Source organism: Colletotrichum orchidophilum (genome assembly GCF_001831195.1).
Source record: "Colletotrichum orchidophilum strain IMI 309357 chromosome Unknown Scaffold_2.1, whole genome shotgun sequence".
NCBI classification, from domain to species: Eukaryota; Fungi; Ascomycota; class Sordariomycetes; order Glomerellales; family Glomerellaceae; genus Colletotrichum; species Colletotrichum orchidophilum.
This window is the reverse complement of record NW_019172958.1, coordinates 615,898-634,205: the sequence shown is the minus strand read 5'-3', so window position 1 is coordinate 634,205 and position 18,308 is coordinate 615,898. Positions and strand designations below refer to the sequence as shown.

The 18,308-nt window shown below is 51.4% G+C and overlaps 5 protein-coding genes across 5 annotated transcripts; 3 read left to right on the top strand and 2 right to left on the bottom strand.

Moving 5' to 3' along the window:
• Window positions 1-45: 45 nt before the first annotated feature.
• Window positions 46-3,149, top strand: CORC01_00337 (uncharacterized protein; the record flags this gene model as incomplete). The annotated part of the gene is made up of 3 exons (XM_022611995.1): window positions 46-164; window positions 265-2,363; window positions 2,419-3,149. The coding sequence occupies 3 exons, from the start codon at window positions 46-48 to the stop codon at window positions 3,147-3,149; spliced, it is 2,949 nt and encodes a 982-aa protein (XP_022481620.1).
• A 2,465-nt stretch (window positions 3,150-5,614) lies between these two features.
• Window positions 5,615-6,100, bottom strand: CORC01_00336 (aristolochene synthase; the record flags this gene model as incomplete). Its single annotated transcript, XM_022611994.1, has 2 exons — window positions 5,615-5,885; window positions 5,985-6,100. 2 exons carry the CDS (start codon window positions 6,098-6,100, stop codon window positions 5,615-5,617), a joined length of 387 nt encoding a protein of 128 aa, XP_022481619.1.
• Window positions 6,101-6,889: 789 nt separating this feature from the next.
• Window positions 6,890-8,562, top strand: CORC01_00335 (hydroxymethylglutaryl-CoA synthase; the record flags this gene model as incomplete). The annotated part of the gene is made up of 5 exons (XM_022611993.1): window positions 6,890-6,946; window positions 7,018-7,120; window positions 7,220-8,166; window positions 8,235-8,366; window positions 8,425-8,562. The coding sequence occupies 5 exons, from the start codon at window positions 6,890-6,892 to the stop codon at window positions 8,560-8,562; spliced, it is 1,377 nt and encodes a 458-aa protein (XP_022481618.1).
• A 1,758-nt stretch (window positions 8,563-10,320) lies between these two features.
• CORC01_00334 (uncharacterized protein) lies at window positions 10,321-10,956 on the bottom strand (the record flags this gene model as incomplete). Its single annotated transcript, XM_022611992.1, has 1 exon — window positions 10,321-10,956. One exon carries the CDS (start codon window positions 10,954-10,956, stop codon window positions 10,321-10,323), a length of 636 nt encoding a protein of 211 aa, XP_022481617.1.
• A 5,573-nt stretch (window positions 10,957-16,529) lies between these two features.
• Window positions 16,530-16,845, top strand: CORC01_00333 (uncharacterized protein; the record flags this gene model as incomplete). The annotated part of the gene is made up of 2 exons (XM_022611991.1): window positions 16,530-16,576; window positions 16,650-16,845. 2 exons carry the CDS (start codon window positions 16,530-16,532, stop codon window positions 16,843-16,845), a joined length of 243 nt encoding a protein of 80 aa, XP_022481616.1.
• Window positions 16,846-18,308: the final 1,463 nt, after the last annotated feature.

Sequence of the window (18,308 nt, the reverse complement as noted above, 5' to 3'; positions counted from 1 at the left end):
CCTCCCTCCAACATCTCCAGATCCAACTTGCACCACTCTCTGACCATGGCCGCCTTTCTTCGACAAAAGCAGACAGGCATGCAGAATGACCTGTCTGCGTCAATCATTCCCGACCTCTTCGCTCCCGACTACCAGTCTGCATATGGAATTAACTCTCAGGTTAGGTCAGTAGCCCAGCTACCCCACGTTGACGCGCGTCAACGCTATGGCATCTCGAACCCCAGATTGCGATGTGAAGACCGAGGCTGATTGTAAGAGATGCAGCTGCCTAGCCTACGACCCGATCCAGTCCCTTCTCGCAATCGCCACCAACGAGTCCAAGTTCGGCCCCGGCAAGATCTTCGTCTTTGGCCAAAACAGAGTCTCCAAGGTCATCGACCCGCCAAGGCGCACATCCTTCCGCTCACTCCACTTCACCGCCAATAAGCTTGTCTCCCTCGATGCCAGGAACGAGCTGGGAATATGGGACCTTGATACTGCGAAGCGCACAGCTGCTCTCGTTTGTCCTGGTCCGGTCAGCTCCATCATCACAGACCCAATGCTTGATTGGGCATTCCTTGGCTTGGCCACCGGAGAAGTCTTGGCCTACGATTTGGACAGGGAGAACATTACGAGGTCATTCCGACTACCGAACTTCTGGAAAGAGAGAGATCCCAACGCCCGCATCGTTGGCCTGGTGAGCATTTCGCTGCACCCGAGAGACATTGGGCAGATGCTCATCGCGTACACCACGGGCGTTGTTCTCTATTCGTTTAAGCAAAACAAAGCTATCAAGTTCTTCGAATACGTACTGCAACCAGGCGCACCTGGCGGTGGGGGCGAGTCGCCAGACACGGTTCGCAGGCCGAGAGTCTCGCATGCCCTGTGGCATCCCACAGGAACCTTCATCATGACGGCGCACGACGATGGTAGTTTGGTATTCTGGGATCCCAAGGATGGCCGCATCGTTATGGCCAGGACCATTACCGAGATGAATATCGATCAGCCGACACCGAAAGCTGGTCACATCGGCTTCACAGAGCCATATGGACGGATCGCCTGGTGCTGCAAAGAGAACCCGGATGATACTGGGCTCTTGATTTCTGGTGGCTTAAGTCCGGATGTCCCTCAGCAAGGGTTGACCTTCATTGAGTTAGGTCAGACACCGATATATGCGACGTCGTCTTGGCAAGTTCTCCATGACCATTTCCATGGCAAACGCCAAATCACCTTGCCGACTCCGCCGGGCGCTCAAGTTGCAGACTTCCTCCTCATCCCTCGTTCTTCGCCCTATTTTGCTGGCGCACAGGACCCAATCGCGGTCATGACTCTTCTGACTTCGGGCGAGCTGCTGACGATGAGCTTCCCATCGGGGTACCCTATCAGCCCTACGAATCAGCTGCATCCGTCCATCTCCTTTGTCCACCCATATGTCAACAAATTCGCTGTACAGACACTGGATAGAGGTCGCTGGTTGGGCATGGTCGAGAACAGGAACCAAGGCGAACCCCTCTTGAAGGGTGGTGCCGAATCTGCAAAGCCGAAGCGTAGGTACGAAGGCCGCACCATCTTCCAGATAGCACACGGGGACAGTACCGTGCGGCTTTGGGACGCTGGTCATGCGGATGAGATGGAGAACCCGACTATGCTACAGGTCGATGTAGCACGGGCACTGGACCGCTACGAGGACATCGAAATAACGGCGATGAACTTGGCCCCCAACACTGGCGAATTCGCGGTGGGAACTCGTACGGGTGAACTGGTTCTTTACAGATGGGCTGGCAACCGATTCTTTGGAAAAGACCATCACGAAGATCTGCCATCCAATCCGGGCTCGCTGACGGACATCAGTTCAAGAGCAGAACGTGGCCTGAAAGAGGGCCTGCAGCCGTGGCAATTGTACGAAATGATGCAGGGTCCTATCACGGCCGTCTGCGTCTCGGACGTGGGATTCGTGGGCGTCGGCTCAGAGGGTGGCTTCTTTAGCGTCATCGACTTGCGCGGTCCCTCTGTCATCTTCCAAATCTCCATGACAGAGTTTGCCAAGCACGAAAAGAGGTCGTCTTTCTTGAAGGGGTCTCATGGCAATGCCCATGGAAAAGAGTGGGCGGTAGCCATTGAGTTCAGCGTCATGACGCTGGAAGGCGACAACTACTCTAGCATCTGCTGTTTCGTGGGAACCAATCTTGGCAGAGTGGCCACTTTCAAGGTGCTGCCGTCTGGCAACAGCTATTCCGTCAATCTGGCCGGCGTCCAGCAATTTGACGGCAAGATCGTGGCACTTTGCCCCATCCAAGCAGACACCGGAAGACCTGCTTTCGCGACAGGCCCGATTGTTGCGGGACTCAGAAATGGGCAGCAGGTCAATGGCGTTCTCATTGCCGGTAAGCCCCCTTGATGTGACATTTCCTGTGCTGTTAGCAACTGACAAACGACTAGTGACACAAACTGAAATTCGAATCTTCAAGCCTGCCGGTGGGAAGGGCGCATCCAAAACTTTTGATGACATTCTTTGTGACGCTGCAAACGTCACCGAATTCGAGCTTCATGGCTTCGCCATCGTCGGTGTATTTGGTGATCGAACGACTCGTGCATACTCCATCCCTGGCCTCAAGGAAATCGGCAATGCGCCGCTTCCCATGCTCGACGGCAGTCGCACTCTCTCGTCTGTAGTAACGCAGACTGGCGACATCTTTGGCTGGACCGGCCCCAGTGAGATTGCCGTCCTGTCCGTTTGGGGCACTGCCAAAGATCTTCAAGTCAGCGATGACATTCTCATCAACCCCGAACTTGTCACGCCTCCCCGCCCCACCATCTCGAATATGCAGTGGCTTTCCGGCACGCAGCATGTTTCTCCGACTGACCTCGACCTTCTGATCGACCCTAACCGCCCACCAAGCCGTCGTATGATGGCCGCGGCGGCGGCTGAAGCGAGAGCAGCCCGCTCTGCAGGTCAACCCGGCCCGAGTAATGCGGGAAGAGCCAACGAAGGTTGGGGCGATTATCTGACGAGACAACTTAACGAGCGCACCGAGAAGCTGAACATCATGAGCGATAGTATGGATAACCTGCAGAATCAGAGCCAGGGTTGGGCAGACGACGTGGGCAAGTACATGAATAAGCAGAAGAGGAACATCGTGCTTGGAGGCATCAAGGGCAAGTTCTTTTAGGTGACTACGACGAAATGATTAATGGCTGCTACGGCCTCGAGGGGATATTTTTCTAGAGCTTTGTGTAAATTAGGGCGTTAAGTATTCAAATATGCTCACTCTTCATTTGTCAACTTCATCAATAAGATTGATCCTCCCATTCTTTGATCAATGAATGTTTGCATCGCAGAATCTGTGCTGCATTGGTGATGAGTAGTTTACTGTAAGGGGCTTGATATTGATTGCCCTGCCTTTTCCAACTTTCCCCCTTTGCTCATTGTTTGGAGACATTTATTGACGACTTTGAGCCTGGCCAAGTCCTCCCAAACAACCAAACATCCCTCTCCCGTCTCACCAAGCCTCCTCGTAGCAGCCAACAGAAACAGAAGACCCCGAATCTTACAAATGATTTGCCAGTATCATATGAAATCGGTCGCTGGACGCGGCCCGCATCGTATCGACCGCAGAGGAGTCGCAGGGTCACTAGGTTAGCGGCTTCTAAAGATTCTACTATCGCGTTTTTCGATTCCAAGTATGAAGGGATGTGGGCTATCGCGTTAGCCAACAACATACAGAAATGGGGATACTTGCCTGCCATCCAAATCCCCCTCGCTTGTACGTCACCAGCGAATCTTATGGTGTCTCTAGCGTCGATAGACGAATATTCTGTGTGATGGATGTGTTCCTAGGCTTGCGTGTTAGGTACGAGAGGGTTGGGTTGCTTACCTTGAAATAGTCTGGGTATCAGAGGCGAGCTCTGGGAGATCTGGAGAAGATTTCATTTAGCGTGAGAGAGGGCTTTGGGGTGAACTTACAGTTTTCCTGGTGACACTTGTTGTACAATATGAAATGCCTGTCTGTCAAGAGGCCCTGCAGTGAGCTCTCAGATTAAGGAGAAGGGTAGACTTACAGATGACAAGATCATACGTGGCCACCCTCGCGCTCTTTCTAGAGATGTCAGCGTGACAGGGGAGAAAGGACTTACAGAATATTCTGATTCAAGGTTTTGACCGGAAAGCTTGGGAACACAAAGTTCTAGACACGTTAGTAGAGGAGGAAGAGAAACTCACTGTGAGATAGATCTTTAACGCTCGTCTTTCCTTGAGAGCCTGTATAATTGGCAATTCAGTAAGAGAGAGAGAGAGAGAGAGAGAGAGAGAGAGAGAGAGAGAACGCACCTACTATCGATGATTAAAGGTAGTCATTCAGCCACAGAAGTCAAAGTATAACTGGCTATGCAAGTTAGTGTAGAGTGAGGGAAGAACATACCTCAAGTGTGATGGATCATGGAGCCAGTACGGGCTGAGAATCAGTGACGCCTTATGAATGATCAGCGGAGACTGAAGGGAGCGGAACACTTACATGCTGTGAACACGAGAGAATCATAAAGTTCGAGGGCCTGCAATCCGTCAGTGAGCTTGCGCGAAAATGCAGTTTAGAAGCAATACATAAGACATCTGGCCGGAGAGTCGTACGGGCAACATTGACCGGCTCAGAATGCTTGATATGACGGTTCTTTTCAGAGGTGAAGGCGAAAAGAGAAGTCTGCGGGCACTTTCTGCGTTAGCAAAGACGGAAGACAGAGAGCGCTCACCTGGACGGGGAAAGCTGGTTGGTGTTGAAGCGTGTGATGAGGACGAGGGAAATTGAATTGTTGGTTGGCTAAGGACCAGAAGCTATATAGAACCATACTTCGAAGCCTGGCCTTCAATCGACGTCGAGTCTTCGAGCACGTTTCGGCCCTGTATGCTTTGTTCTCCTTTCATTGTCGGTGTGGCTGAACAAGAGGGCAGAGTTCCCAATTACCTTGTTTCGAGGACCAAGAGAAAAGCGAAACTGAACTTGTGAAGGGAATGATAGGCAACGAGTGAAAGACAACATTTTATCAGAAATCGTCGAGTCGAATTCTTTGTACTTTAGTTTCTTCCATGGAGTCAAACCATCCAATGGTCTTTCAAGCTTTTTAATTTCTTGAGGCCTTGGTTCTCAAAAGATCTGGCTCAGTCCATTCATTCTTCTACAGTGGGAAGTTGCTAGCGGGCATGAACTTTGTTGTCACACAGAAAAATGGCTTGATTGTTCTCATTGTGAATCTGCAGCGAAAGGTCTTATTCTGCAAGAGTACGGATGACAAATGCGAGCCATCGATGCGCTATTCTACCTCATGAAGAGCCTGTCTAAACTTGCACGGCATGTTGTCTTCGATACAACTGCACGACTGATGTAATCTATGCACAGAACTCTTAATAACAGGACCTATATCTACATCTGGCAGACGTATAATGAGATTTTGCTACTAAATCCTGGTAGAACTTCAGAGCGGGAAAGAAGGACCATCTGGATAGTACGCGTGTAGCGACGCGAATCCGTCATACGGCTCCAGATTTCGTTGTCGCTCATCTAGGACTCCAAAACTTGAAGGTAGAGTTTGTGAGCTTCCGAGAACAGTGGTGAGACATACAGTCTCAAGGAAATTTACTCATGCTTCAGTTCCCACTCCCAGGCAAGAACTCAGAGGCATATTTTAGCCGCCTCGATGTCAAGTCCCGTGCTGTCCGCGAGCACCTTGACTCCCCGACAGAGGTGGACCCCTCCTCCAATGAAACCTGTGATTGCTTCAACCCCTTTTCCCAAATGTAGATTTCGTTGATGATGGAGACGTGCTTAGCATAGTTCATTTCCACCTCCTTCATGTCAGCGACCTCCTCGTCGGTCAGGTGCAGGCCCATGGCAAAGCACATCAGTGCCGAGAGCAAACTGCTCCATCGAGCAGGCAGACGTCAATATCAACTAACACGCATGTAAAACCGCTAGTGGAATATCACTCAAGCCTTGCCCACGTCCCGCTCTCTTTACTGCAGGTATTGAACAAGCTCTGTGATCTCTGTGCGGATCTTCTCCGTCTGTGCCCGCATAAGAACAAAGATGGGCTTCAAAACCCGAACCGCGAGATGCTCGTCCTTCTTGAGCATGCTTGCCCACAGATCGTAAGACACGACATCTGCGGGAATTGTGCCTTGTAAGTGAAGCGTTAATTTCTGGGTGCAGAGCAGTTTGATAGTCGTCGTCTCACTACTCTGAAGCTCCTTTGACAATCCGAAATACTGGGTATCCATTCGAGGTTGGCAGCGTTAACGATGCCTCTCGGGCAAACACCAGAATGTTTATTTCCGTAAGTGGGCGTGTCGAGCCCGGACGTCGGCGAAGATGGTCTTTGCTACAGCGTAGGTCCTGCTCCTACGCCGTAAGCCTGCATCGGTGAATGACTTCCAAGTCTGCGTAGCCCCCCAGGTGGAAGCGAATCACAGATCCCACCTTACGGATGTAGTGGACTAGCAGGGCCTACTCGGCACGGCAGGCCGGCTGACCCGTCGGTCACTAGATCCGAGATTGGCTGTGCCGTTTCCTTTTCCTTCGGTAGGCAACAACCCCACTCGTGATCCTGATCTCCACCCCTGGCGCAAGCTCCTGTCTGAGCCTCATTTGACAGGGACTGTAAGCAGGGGAGCCCTGGTGCTTGGGCTGGTCCTCAGCTTGTCAGGGTCGGGCGGCATTGACAGTGATTACGCACGATACTGACGTTCTCGCACCGGTTGTTTTTCAGGTTTCTCTTCTTTCTGGCTGATTACAGTCTCGACCACATCCATAGCCATGACCATAAAGCGATACCTTTTATTCGGTCCTCCCCCTTTGCCTGCTCATTGCTGGCTACGAGACACCTGCGCCGTCACTCAGTTTATCCTTCGATTCCGGTATCCATGATGGCGTACCCTAACAATGTTGGCATCAAGGCCATGGAGATCTACGTCCCCGGACAGGTTCGTGAGTTGTTAGAGGCGTTCCGCAGCTTCATCCTCGGTCTGGCTCAGCAATTAATCTAGATCCCCAGGCTTTGGACCAGTCGCTTTTTGAACAATATCAGGGCGTTTCGGCTGGAAAATACACTATCGGCTTGGGTCTTAAGTACATGAACTTCTGCAATGACCGTGAAGGTAAGTACATATGATGCGACAGCCCCGCTACTTTTAGTGAAAGCGCCATTCCGGAGTGGCGCTCCGTATGCCTATCACCTACTGACGTGACGACCTAAGATGCGTCTTCCCTTGCTCTCACGGCAGTGTCCTCTCTCCTGAAGAAGTACAACATCGACCCCAAGACCATCGGCCGCCTAGAGGTCGGCACGGAGTCCCTGATCGATAAGGCAAAGTCCATCAAGACTGTGCTGACCCAGCTCTTCGAGCCTGCCGGCAATACGAGCCTAGAGGGTGTCGACACCATCAACGCGTGCTACGGGGGCACGAGTGCTCTTTTCAATGCCGTCAACTGGGTCGAGTCTCGCTCATGGGATGGCCGCGACGCAATCGTGGTGGCCTCGGACATTGCGCTCTATAAGGAGGCCTCGTCCCGGCCGACCGGCGGCGCCGGCTGTGTCGCCATGCTCGTGGGCCCTGACGCGGTGCTCTCTCTGGATCCAGCGCTCAAGGGCACCTTCATGACCCACGCCTACGACTTCTATAAGCCCGACCTCAAGGCAGAGTTCCCCATAGTCAACGGGCACGAGTCTCTCCAATGTTACACCTCGGCGCTGGATGGCTGCTATAACCGTCTCCGGGAAAGAATCGAGGAGGCCAACGTGAAGGCGAACGGCCACGGCCACGGCCCCAAGACTGATACACGCAACCTACTGGACATCTTCGACTATATGGCCTTCCACACCCCTAACTGCAAGCTTGTCAGTAAGTCTTATGGACGTTTACTGTACAACGACTACAAGCTGGGTGGTGACCTGGACACGTGGGGTAAGGTCCCCACTGAGCTACGCGAGCTGAGCTACGAGGAGTCCTTGAAAAGTAAAGAGCTGGAGAAACTTTTTGTGACCCTGTCCAAGGATCGTTTCAAGTTGCGAGTTGAGCCGTGTATTGCCGCCCCTTCGCAATGCGGCAACATGTATACGGCTAGTCTGTACTGCTCCCTCATCAGTTTGATCAGCAATATCGACCTGAAGGATTCAGTGGGAAAGACAATTGGCATGTTCAGCGTAAGTCGTCGTTGGGTTTTTGTATTCTCAGACGCTCTATTCGTGCTAATTATCCTTATCCCTACTAGTACGGCAGCGGAATCGCCAGTACTCTATTTGCGCTCAAGGTCACAGGTGATCTTACCGAACTGGTCCAAAAGATTGATCTCATGAACCGATTGAATCAGCGCAAGATCGCAACTCCTAAAGAATATGAAGAGGTAATCAACCATGTAAAAATGTTCTGATTTTAAGCCGTTGCTGATCGCACACAACCAGGCTTGCGCCCTCAGATTGAAGGCTTATGGCGCCAGGAACTTTGAGCCTACTGGAAGCATCGAGGACATGGCTCCGGGCACACACTATCTGAAGGGAATCGATGAGGCGTATCGGAGGACGTATGCCGTGAAGGAGTAGAAACATGATGTACTGATGACAAGCGTTGTTCTCTCGTTGTTTGTACCAGGGATCCGGCCCAGAGCAAGTAGCAGATGAAATCTAGGAGACAAACATTAGACAGACATAGAGCATAGATCGCTCAGCGCCTCCGAATGAGTTAAACAAGCATCGAGCAACGGAATAAATAATTTGCATCTGCTTTGATTTTTAAGTTTTTAATTGCGTCCGAGCGAATTTCTGTTTAAGATAACGAACGTTCTTAAATATGCTACATTAACAGCCACAATACCAAGATGGCATCAAGTTGCGAGTAATCAAGTGATTAGCCTGAGCGTGCATTCTGCAGATAAAGGGCGGCTCAAATGGAGCTATACTTAATCTATTTTAAAGCTCTCAACATCTCCTTGGATGTGTCTCTTGATTCGCCGACCAAGGCTTATACAAGAAAGAAAACGTTTAAGAATAAATTATTCTCCTCACCTTGTTGAACACAGCAGCAATATACTATGAAATTGGTTTTGGATCCGTAACTCATCCCTAGTCGTGAGCAAATGTCGCAAGGTATCATTAGCCATAGTGCCATTTCCGTCACGCCTACCGTTTTGTTCGCTTGCTAATGATCTTTCAGTGAAGAGTAGAGACTCTGTATCACAGCTGTTGTAAGATTCACTCTCCCCCCGGCATTTTACGATTGAGGGCTTCAGCTGCTCCTAGCTGACATACACAGTGGTTTAGGATGACGTTGTTGCTGCTGATGCCATTAAGTGCAAGCAGCAACCGGCAGTCGCAAAAGCTCTCATAGAAACGCAGAATTAGACCGTGAGGCCCGCTTTCATGTTCCCTTGCTCCTCTCCATCTCTCTCGTTTCTCAAAGCATCTTGGCTCACGTAGTTCCTACATCATATAAACCGACTCAATCAGAGTCAGAAATAATAGATTAGGCACAAGAACAAGAATTTCCTCTGCCCCCTTATAAGAGTATCCATCGCTGGGGCAAGCAGTTTCATCAAGGTTCCAGCCGGAGTGTGTCAATGCTTCAGGTTGCAAAGGTGAAAGCCCGCAAAGCCACCGTTCTTTGTTCCTGATTACCTCCCCAGCATATTCGTGACAAAACACGTTGTCAGGCAGGCGTGTCGAGCACAGCCCGAGGTGTAAGTAACCTTTAGTAAAAATCTCTTTGCAAAGGGGAAAAGGAAAAGGAAAATCGAGCTGAGCCAGATGGCTCCAGAGCAGCCAACCCCAACAGAGGCATCACAGTCGACGGCACCAACGGCATCGAGATAATTGCAACCGAGAAACAAGAAGGCAAGGACCAGATCCCAAATGCAGATTTAATATCATACCCAGACCCGATATTTGCTATGTAAAAGCTGGGTTCATACAGACTGTTGTCTATAATTCCTAGGGAGATCACGATTGATTCAAGTTGGGAACTCGATTCCACAAACAACGGAGACACATGTGCCTGACATTTAGAGGCTTCTCTTAGTCTTCTGTCGAAAGATCTGCGTAGTATATTAGCTACAGGAGCATAGCCTTGTTGAATGAATTACTGTTTGCAGTAACATAATTCTCCAGAACCTGCAAGACGCTATCAAAAACCTAGACATTCACCTTGCTGACTCTGTGATGGATAAGGTGACACACAAAGTCACAAGTAGAGGCAAAGACATCTAATTTTTTGTAATCTTCTTCCTATAGGAGTGATGAGATTGGAAGAATCTAGCGTAAGTGTATACAGATATGGCTTATGCATGCCAGCCGAAACTAAGCTACTTAGGATCTCTTTTCCTCTATAGGAGGCGTCAGCGGGACATCTTGCAGGCCTGCTACAATAGATGCGAATCTCGGCGTCTTTGTCTTCTTCTGGATCTCGCTAAACCGTTCACCACGGCCGCCCTCAGCTATATCTCTCTCCTCACCTCTAAATTCCTCCACGTCTCTCAGGCTCTCCTCAGAAGGGCTTACAACCACAAAGACATCGTCATCCTCCAGCGACTGCCAGTCCCGCGAAGGCGCTGCGACCGCCGGTGCATCCGAACCCTGCACATTGGACGGCTCGAACCTATACCGGTTGTGGAGAGGGTGCCTGCCGTACTCCTTGATGTAAAAATCCAGCGTCACCTGCAAGTTGCGACAGTCCTGGCGGATGAATTCGTGCTGGTTCTTCAGGGTCTTGTGGACTTGTTCGAGTTTGTCTTGCTCGGTGGCGAGGGCACGGAAGCTTGCGCGGTCGCGACTGAGGCGGATGCGGAAGATCACTGCGAAGAGAATCGCAATGATGGAGAGAGCTGAGACGGCAACGAGGCCTACCAGGATGCGCTTGACGCCTACGCAGTTGACGCCGCCAAAGTCGCCGTACTCTTCGCGAGAAACGAGCAAGTGTCTCAGCAAGAGTTCGTGAGGAGGCATGTTTGGGATGTTGCTGTAGACTATGTTAGCGAAAGGAAGAGGATGGTAGCTGTACCTAGTAATGTCTGTGTAAATATATCTGGATAACACGCCTCCGGTGTCTGTCTTGCTTCAGAACGAGAAGACAAACTGTCAACCGGCGAGATTCTGGGCTTATAAAGATTATATCACGAGAATCTTGATGGCTCTAAGCATCGTAGTCACAAAGTATTGTTCACCAGACACCAGATACAGTGGCTTTGAGTCTCAACGTGTCCTTCTGGCAGTCTTTGTTCGATTTCAGATATGATGCTTAACAAAGAAAACCGATACAGACCTCGATCAGTTTTGAACTTTTGATTGGTCTTGGGAATCTGGCCGATGTGTGGACTGCTCGTCAGGACACAGGCGAATCGTCACAATGAAAGAGGTCATAGAACGAGTGACCGCAACAGTGGATGCGAACACTAAACAGTCACAGAGTGCTTTAGGCTGGAAGCAAGATCAGGTGGAGCAATGAAATGCCAAGGATCCGCCGAGGCCGACAATGGTACCCTCGGAAGGCTCCGAGGAAGCTGTTCGGACATGCTCCCCGACCTAGTATCCAAACACGTAGTCACCAGGTAGGCAGAAGTGCATGAACAGTGGTGCGAAGCGGGGCGTCTTGTCAACAGCATCTTGCATTCTGAGTTGAAGCAATATCCAGAACAGCGGTCTGAAGAATTGCTGCAAAATATGCACTTACCGCAGGACGATAAAAGCAAGGCGCAGAATGCACCTCACTCGTTCCGGAAATGGTGTGGCACATGCGGGATCACTCACACACCCTCAACCATGGCCAGTGAGCCGGCAAGTGAGGGCAACTGAGAAGCCAGGATTCAAGAGTGCACATCTACGAGGGTCGGCAGATTGCGGCACAGACAGGGGACCCAGACAGGGCACCCCCAATACTCGCCGCTGCCATGGCCGCCTTGTTGAGTGTTTTCTCCAGGGGCCGCGTCGTTGTGCCGAAAAGTTTGCTTGATCGATCCGGCAATTGCTCTTCTGCCGAACTGTAACACGAGAAACTGCAGGTCACCAGCTGGTGAAGGGTTGGCTTCTGAGGCTCAAGAAGATGAGGAACCGCATGCGTATCGGTCGTGAGCGACCTCGCCCTGGCTTGGGCACAGAAAACTCATCAAAAAAGCAGGCTATTTTGCTGTCAAGAATGCCGCAACAAGATCAACATGCCTGCACGTACATAGCCTGGCTGCCCGGGGTTAGGAACGCAGCGGTCAAACACCTAGCTGTCCCTCGGCCGTCAAGAAAAAGCAACTATGAAAAGTGCAGAATTGGAAAAAGTAAAATGAGGCCCGCTGTCGATCCATGAAGAGCAAGTGACATGGACGGAAACGGTCGACTGCAGGCGTTGATCTGCGCGAACGATGCTCGGTGGGAGTGGCAGTTTTCTCTTCCTCACTCACCGCCATGTAGCGTGGAGGATACGAAACTGACTTGGTTTTCAGGTTCCAGACGGTTCATGGAGGCCTTCGGACATGCTTGATGGATGTGGCGTGTTTCAAGTTGCGCAGCGATGGAGTCTTTTTTTGATTGGTAAAAGCTTTGTATCCAGCTCGACATTGGCTGAGAGCTGAGAAGTGACGGGGAGGGCACTTTATTGATGGATTGGTGAGTCCTGAACCGGTCAGGGATGGTGTTGTAGCCGGCGGTAGTCAGGACCGCTGAGAAAAATTAGTCGCGTTGGTGCGGCCGCATAATGCATGGCCGCCATCCGATAACCCTGGCAGTTGAGGGGAGACGTGGGATGGTGAGAAATAGACCACCATTCCGTGGCAGTCTGGCTGACAGGTCCGCTGCAGGAGTCTCTCGGGAAGTGGTTCAACTCCGTTATCAGTTTGTTTGTGGACCCAAACACCGTGCCAGTGAGCCGTAACTTTGTCCTCGGACGAGTTTCGCTCGCATTTCGTGAATCGTTCGCTGGATATATTCTGGGGCTACGTACTTGCATTATGGCGGGATGCGGCAATCCGCCGATCCAGTGGCTCGGGCTCAAAGGGTAGTTCAAAGGTGTCATTCAACCCATCTGCAAGAACATTGATGATGACGATGCCGCGAGATGGCAAGTTTCATCTCGAGGCCTGGGATTCGAAGACCTTGCTCATCGTATTAACATCGAGTCTGGTATGTCCACTGCCGTTCCGAGCTTGGCTTGGCATCAAAAGCCGCGTGGTTCTGCTAAAGCTCACTTGAGATGAGAGAATAATGTGACAGCTGACTGAAAATGTGGTGATGCAATGTGCCAGGTATCCAAGGCGGTGACACGAAGTGGTAATTGCAATGGTTGAGGTTGAATAAGGTGGGGGAATCTGCCCGTGGTATCCAGAGATCAGCCTACTACGTCGTGTACCTAGGTGTATCTCGAGCATCAGGTCGCTTGGATTGCTAGCGGTGCATACCTCAAAAGATACACTTCGGTTCAACTCTCAGGTTCTGACGGCTGCCCAGGCCTGGGTCGCTAAGGTAGACCGGTTCATCGCATATTCCGACAGGGAACCGCACCACTCTAGGACAGCGAAGTGAGATTGGCGACGCTAGGCCTAGCGCCGGGGCTCGATGTAGGCCATATGTCATGCGCTAGTACGTACCATTATCGAAGTTCCTCATGTTTGCTGCCACTGTCTAGAAGACGGTTGCGGCAGGACTTCCCTCTTAGTAGGGGCGATGGATGACACGGGGACTACGGAGTACATAGTAAGGACTCGGTGAAATTGGGAGCCACGTGGCGCCATGGGATCCCTGGTTAGGGCGTCGTCGCAGCAATGAGAATGGCGCGAGCGATTGCGCACAGCTCTCGGAAGTTTCCTGGCCCCTTGCCCCTGTCGGTACTTGTCTCAATTCTCAAGTGCGGATACGTCGATACGTGAGTGACGGGGCGGTTGGTGAAAGAAGCGAAATGAAGCGAAGCTTACTACTATGTATGTAGGTAGTGTTGCTGGCGGCGACATGGGCGTTGGCATGGGCGAAGTATTCTGCAAGATGGGATTACGACATCTGATTGCAGCCTTGGGCTTGAGGTCCTCTCAATGGTCAAGTACTATAGTAGCGCACCCGCCGCGGTACGTGCCTTGGAGAGTACAATGGTAGGCCGAATTTCCAAATAAGGAAAGGTGGTCCAGAGATGGGCTGGCAGGGGGCATGGTTATGAATCAATCTGGGCAAAAAAGGGTACGTCCAGGGGTCTGACTACCTTGTAAAACCGTACAAGGGTAGATCCACTACTTTACGGGGAGGAAAGGGAAGGGCACCTTCAAGAAGAGGGAAAAGTGGAAAGGAGGGGAGGGGAAGAGGCACAGGGGGCGTGGGTGCTCAAGGAACACATCACAAAGTCACCAAAGTCACCAAAGTCACCAAAGTCACCAAAGCCACCAAAGTCACAGACAGGCAAGGATCCCCCTCCAAAAAGCCACCCTCCTCTTCTCACGGAGCCTCAGGCTGTTCCTCTCACGCGCAGAATTCCAGAAGTTACCCCATGTAGTGTAAGGATAGGTTTGGAAAAGAGAAAACGAAAAAGCCTACCTTACGCCAAGAAGTTCTACCTGAAGTACCTACCTCAAGTACCTTAGACACGCAGGGCCGGGCGTTCAAGGTCACCCCTCACCGCCTCCCGTCTTTCTCGCCGTCGTTCCGGGCCGCTCATCATCACGACTTTACGAGGACCAGCCTCCAGCCCGTCGTGGTTCATTCTTCTTCCATACCCATGACCTTATCTCAATAAAGTTGCCTTGTATCGGTCGATTTAGCGTGCTCTCTTTCTGCAGGTCAGTCACTCGCCTCTGCCCCGCCTACCGACAACACTGGGGCAGCTCCCAACCACCTACGACAGCTTACTAGCTAAGGTACGGATAGGCTTGTTTCGAATCCTACCTGATAATCATGAGTTGTTCACCCCCTTGTATTTCTTTGCTAACGACTGCCCCTGTCTGCTAAGTCGCGAGGGCAATTACAATGTCCGAGTCCCATGCGCAATCCCCCAGCGCCCGTACATCTCGAACGCGGCTTTTGCCTCCCGACGGTGCCTCCAGAACTACGCCCGTAGCCAAAACTGCGGGCTGATCGGTAAGGCCCCCCGCAAAATAATCCAGGGACGGGGGTTCGTTCCACTGGCGTATGGACGACGGCATCCAAGATGGGCTCATCAAGACACGATGGTATCCTTGATTGAACGAGACGCCCCCGGTCCTTCTAGAAGCATTTCACAGCCTCCTCCATCGTCCCAGACGTCGGTAAACTCGACTGCCCAGGGAGGCGCCCAAGTCAGACGATAAGTCTCTTTAGACCTCACCGCTTTTCAACCTTGACCGTATTCAGCACCACGCCTCTCGCACTGAAGGACTTCTTCATCAACTCTGCGCATCGGGTACGTAGCGAAACGCATCCTGGTAAAACAACCAAAAAAAACGCCGCCATCCCCCCGCATGCCCTGTTCCCTTCTACATGAACGATGTACTGGGCGTGAACTCTTACGATTCGGCTCATGAGGGCAACCTTTCTCCAACTGAAAGACACGACCTACCTAGCTCCTTGCATTAGCCTGCCTGCACGCCCCTGGGTCGCGATTGCCACTATGGAAGAAAAAGTGTTCTCATGGTCATTCCCGTCCAATTTGGGGGCTTTTTTCCAGGGCCATGTTGTTGCATTAGGTACCTTACCTTAGCTATTCATATCCTGTCGTCTGAGCTCCAGGTTGTCAAGTACTGTCGTACTCTCTTGGCCGACCATTGCCTCTTCCACCTTTCCTTCTCTCCCACCACCCTTTTCCTCATGGTCTCCACTGTACCTTTCCTTCTCCCCCAATGCCGTTGGGTCAATGAGGCCCGCGTCTCAGTCTGATGCATCCTACGGAATTGCTACTATCAAATTCGCCACTTTACGACCTCTTTCATGGTGTAGATGACCCCGTTCCTGGATCTGTCCGCACGGCTGATCCTGCAGGCAAGGGAAATTGTGTAATCCCAACAGGCATGATGACTTGGGAGTCAGGCACGAGGTCAATGTCAGACGCAAGTACTCGGAATAACTACACTTTTATCAAACGAATCCCTGACCATCGGGGAAGTTGCGAGGTACCTTGACCTGGTGGTTGCCAGTCATTTAACATCCCCTGCCTCACCTAGGTAGGTTGGTACGGTGCTTTCGAGCAGCCGCACCCCATCTTTTGTCGGTATTCTGCGCCGTGTTCCATGCCTTGGCCGTTGCCGTCCTTCGCCAATCTCTCACTTACTCTCCTCGCGTACATGACGCCCTTTTGACCGCTTCTGAAAGGCGACCAGATCTGGGCCGCCAACAACTCTCATTCTCACCTCAGTTTACTTAAACTCCATCTTTCACCATCTTAACCAACTTCCAAGAATGACTTTGCTACCATTCATTCTCTCCAAGAAGACTGACACCTCCATATGATTTGTATCGGAAGGGTGCTCGACGCCTTCTTTTTCGACGATCTCTCAGCTTCACCTCCACCATCTTGGCCACCAGCTTCTCTATATTCCACTTCGTACTTCGGCTCTCCATCCAAAATCTGCAGCTCGGCCACTATGACCGCCAGCCACACATCTTCGCAGCACAACCATGCTGGAAGTCTGTAAGACACTTCCACTCCTCAATCCAACCGTCCCGTAGGGATACCGCTTCAGACTTTGGCTAACACCGAATAGAAGTAGCGGGTCTGCTGAGAAGTCCCCCTCAAACGAAAAGCCCTCGCGAGATACCCGTCTTGAAATGTTCGAGAAAGACGACCAAGATAATCTGTATTCTCGCCTCCGCGATGGTGAATCCAAATCTCAGACTCTCGAGGACAAGCTCGGTCAACACCTCTCGAAGGTCCCGGGACCGACTACAACGAAGCACTAGTGCACTCGAGCATACCTCACCGTCAGCAACCAATCCTGTGTACTCTACAACTCGTCACCATGTTCCGTTCTGGCTGGTATAGTCCCATTACCTTTGGATGCCGAATGTCCTTCGCAATAATGTTGTTTTTCACTGTTTCATTCATTATTTATCGAGATTAAACAAAACCAACCCCGGAGTTACTATGTACCTAGGAAAGGATGTTTCCTTTACCAAAGACACGCAAATGCCTTGGCCGCACATCATGTATCAAAAGATTTCCCGTCAATGATTTTTTTCTTCGTATAGACACAACGTCCCGTCCCTCGTTTTCTGAACAGCACCGTCGAATGTCAATCAACACGTCAGCACCCGCCGACGCCTATGAACAATCTCGGAGCCTTCCTTGAGATCAAGGGCGGTGCCATACAGATTGATGATGCTTGGAACTGCTTTGCCTGCAGTATTTTGCTGGCCCAGTCCGCCTCGCCAGCAACAACTCGCCAGCCTGCTGGGATAAAACGCCCGACACCGAGTTGCGAAGACATAGGTGACGCATAGCGCGCGAATGTCCACGAAAGACACGCGCGTCTCGACTATTGATTTCAAAGAAAAAGGCTTTCGCCAAGGCAAACCGTGGGTCATTGGTCAGCTATCCGCGAAGTCGAACGGGAGGGCACGCGCGGCCCAAGTTCGACATCCCAATCCTGGATCCCAACCACATTTTGCTTCTGCTGGGCAAAAGGTGTCGCACGCTTCACTAGTGCTCACCTGCCCACCTGCGTATCATGTTGAACAACTATCGGGCCAAGACCTTGCTCTACTCTAGCCTATGCTTCCTCGCTCCCCACGACTTTTCCCCCCACCCCCATCACGAAGAATGGGCGCCAGGGAATTGGGAATGGCATTAGCGTTGGCAAGGCACCCGGACCTTACTTCAAAATCCACTGAACCCCTTGAGGATACTAGTGGGCCGCCACGCTGCATACCTGGCTGGCGCTATCCCTGCACGCCTTGTAGGGCGACGAGAACTCGACCGAACAAGGGCCGATAACCTGCCTACCTCGCTGGCCTCTCAAACTCGCAGGAATTTTGTTCAGTTTCAACAAGCAGTTAAGGCTTCGAGCTTGTTCTTGTCAGCTGAAAATTATGTCCGAGACGCAGCCGTTTGGAATTTCGCCAGCCAATGCGCTTTCACGGTCGGCCCCCCCGCCCCCAAAGCAAACCGGCACTTTGTCAGGCGAAAAATCCCGGCACTTTTAATTGTCTCTTTTGATTTGACAGATCTGATTTCGGGCCCCCGTAGATCTATCTAGATACCCTCGGTGCCTCGGCACAATTAGAGTCGGAACAATGACCGACCGCACGACAATGATTCGCTCGAGTGAGAGTCTGACAAAGCAGAGCCGCCGGCTTGGGTAAAGAAAAAAGCAGCAAGATCCATGTCTGGCTGAATGCAAAGGTCGGGATGCGACAGGAAACCT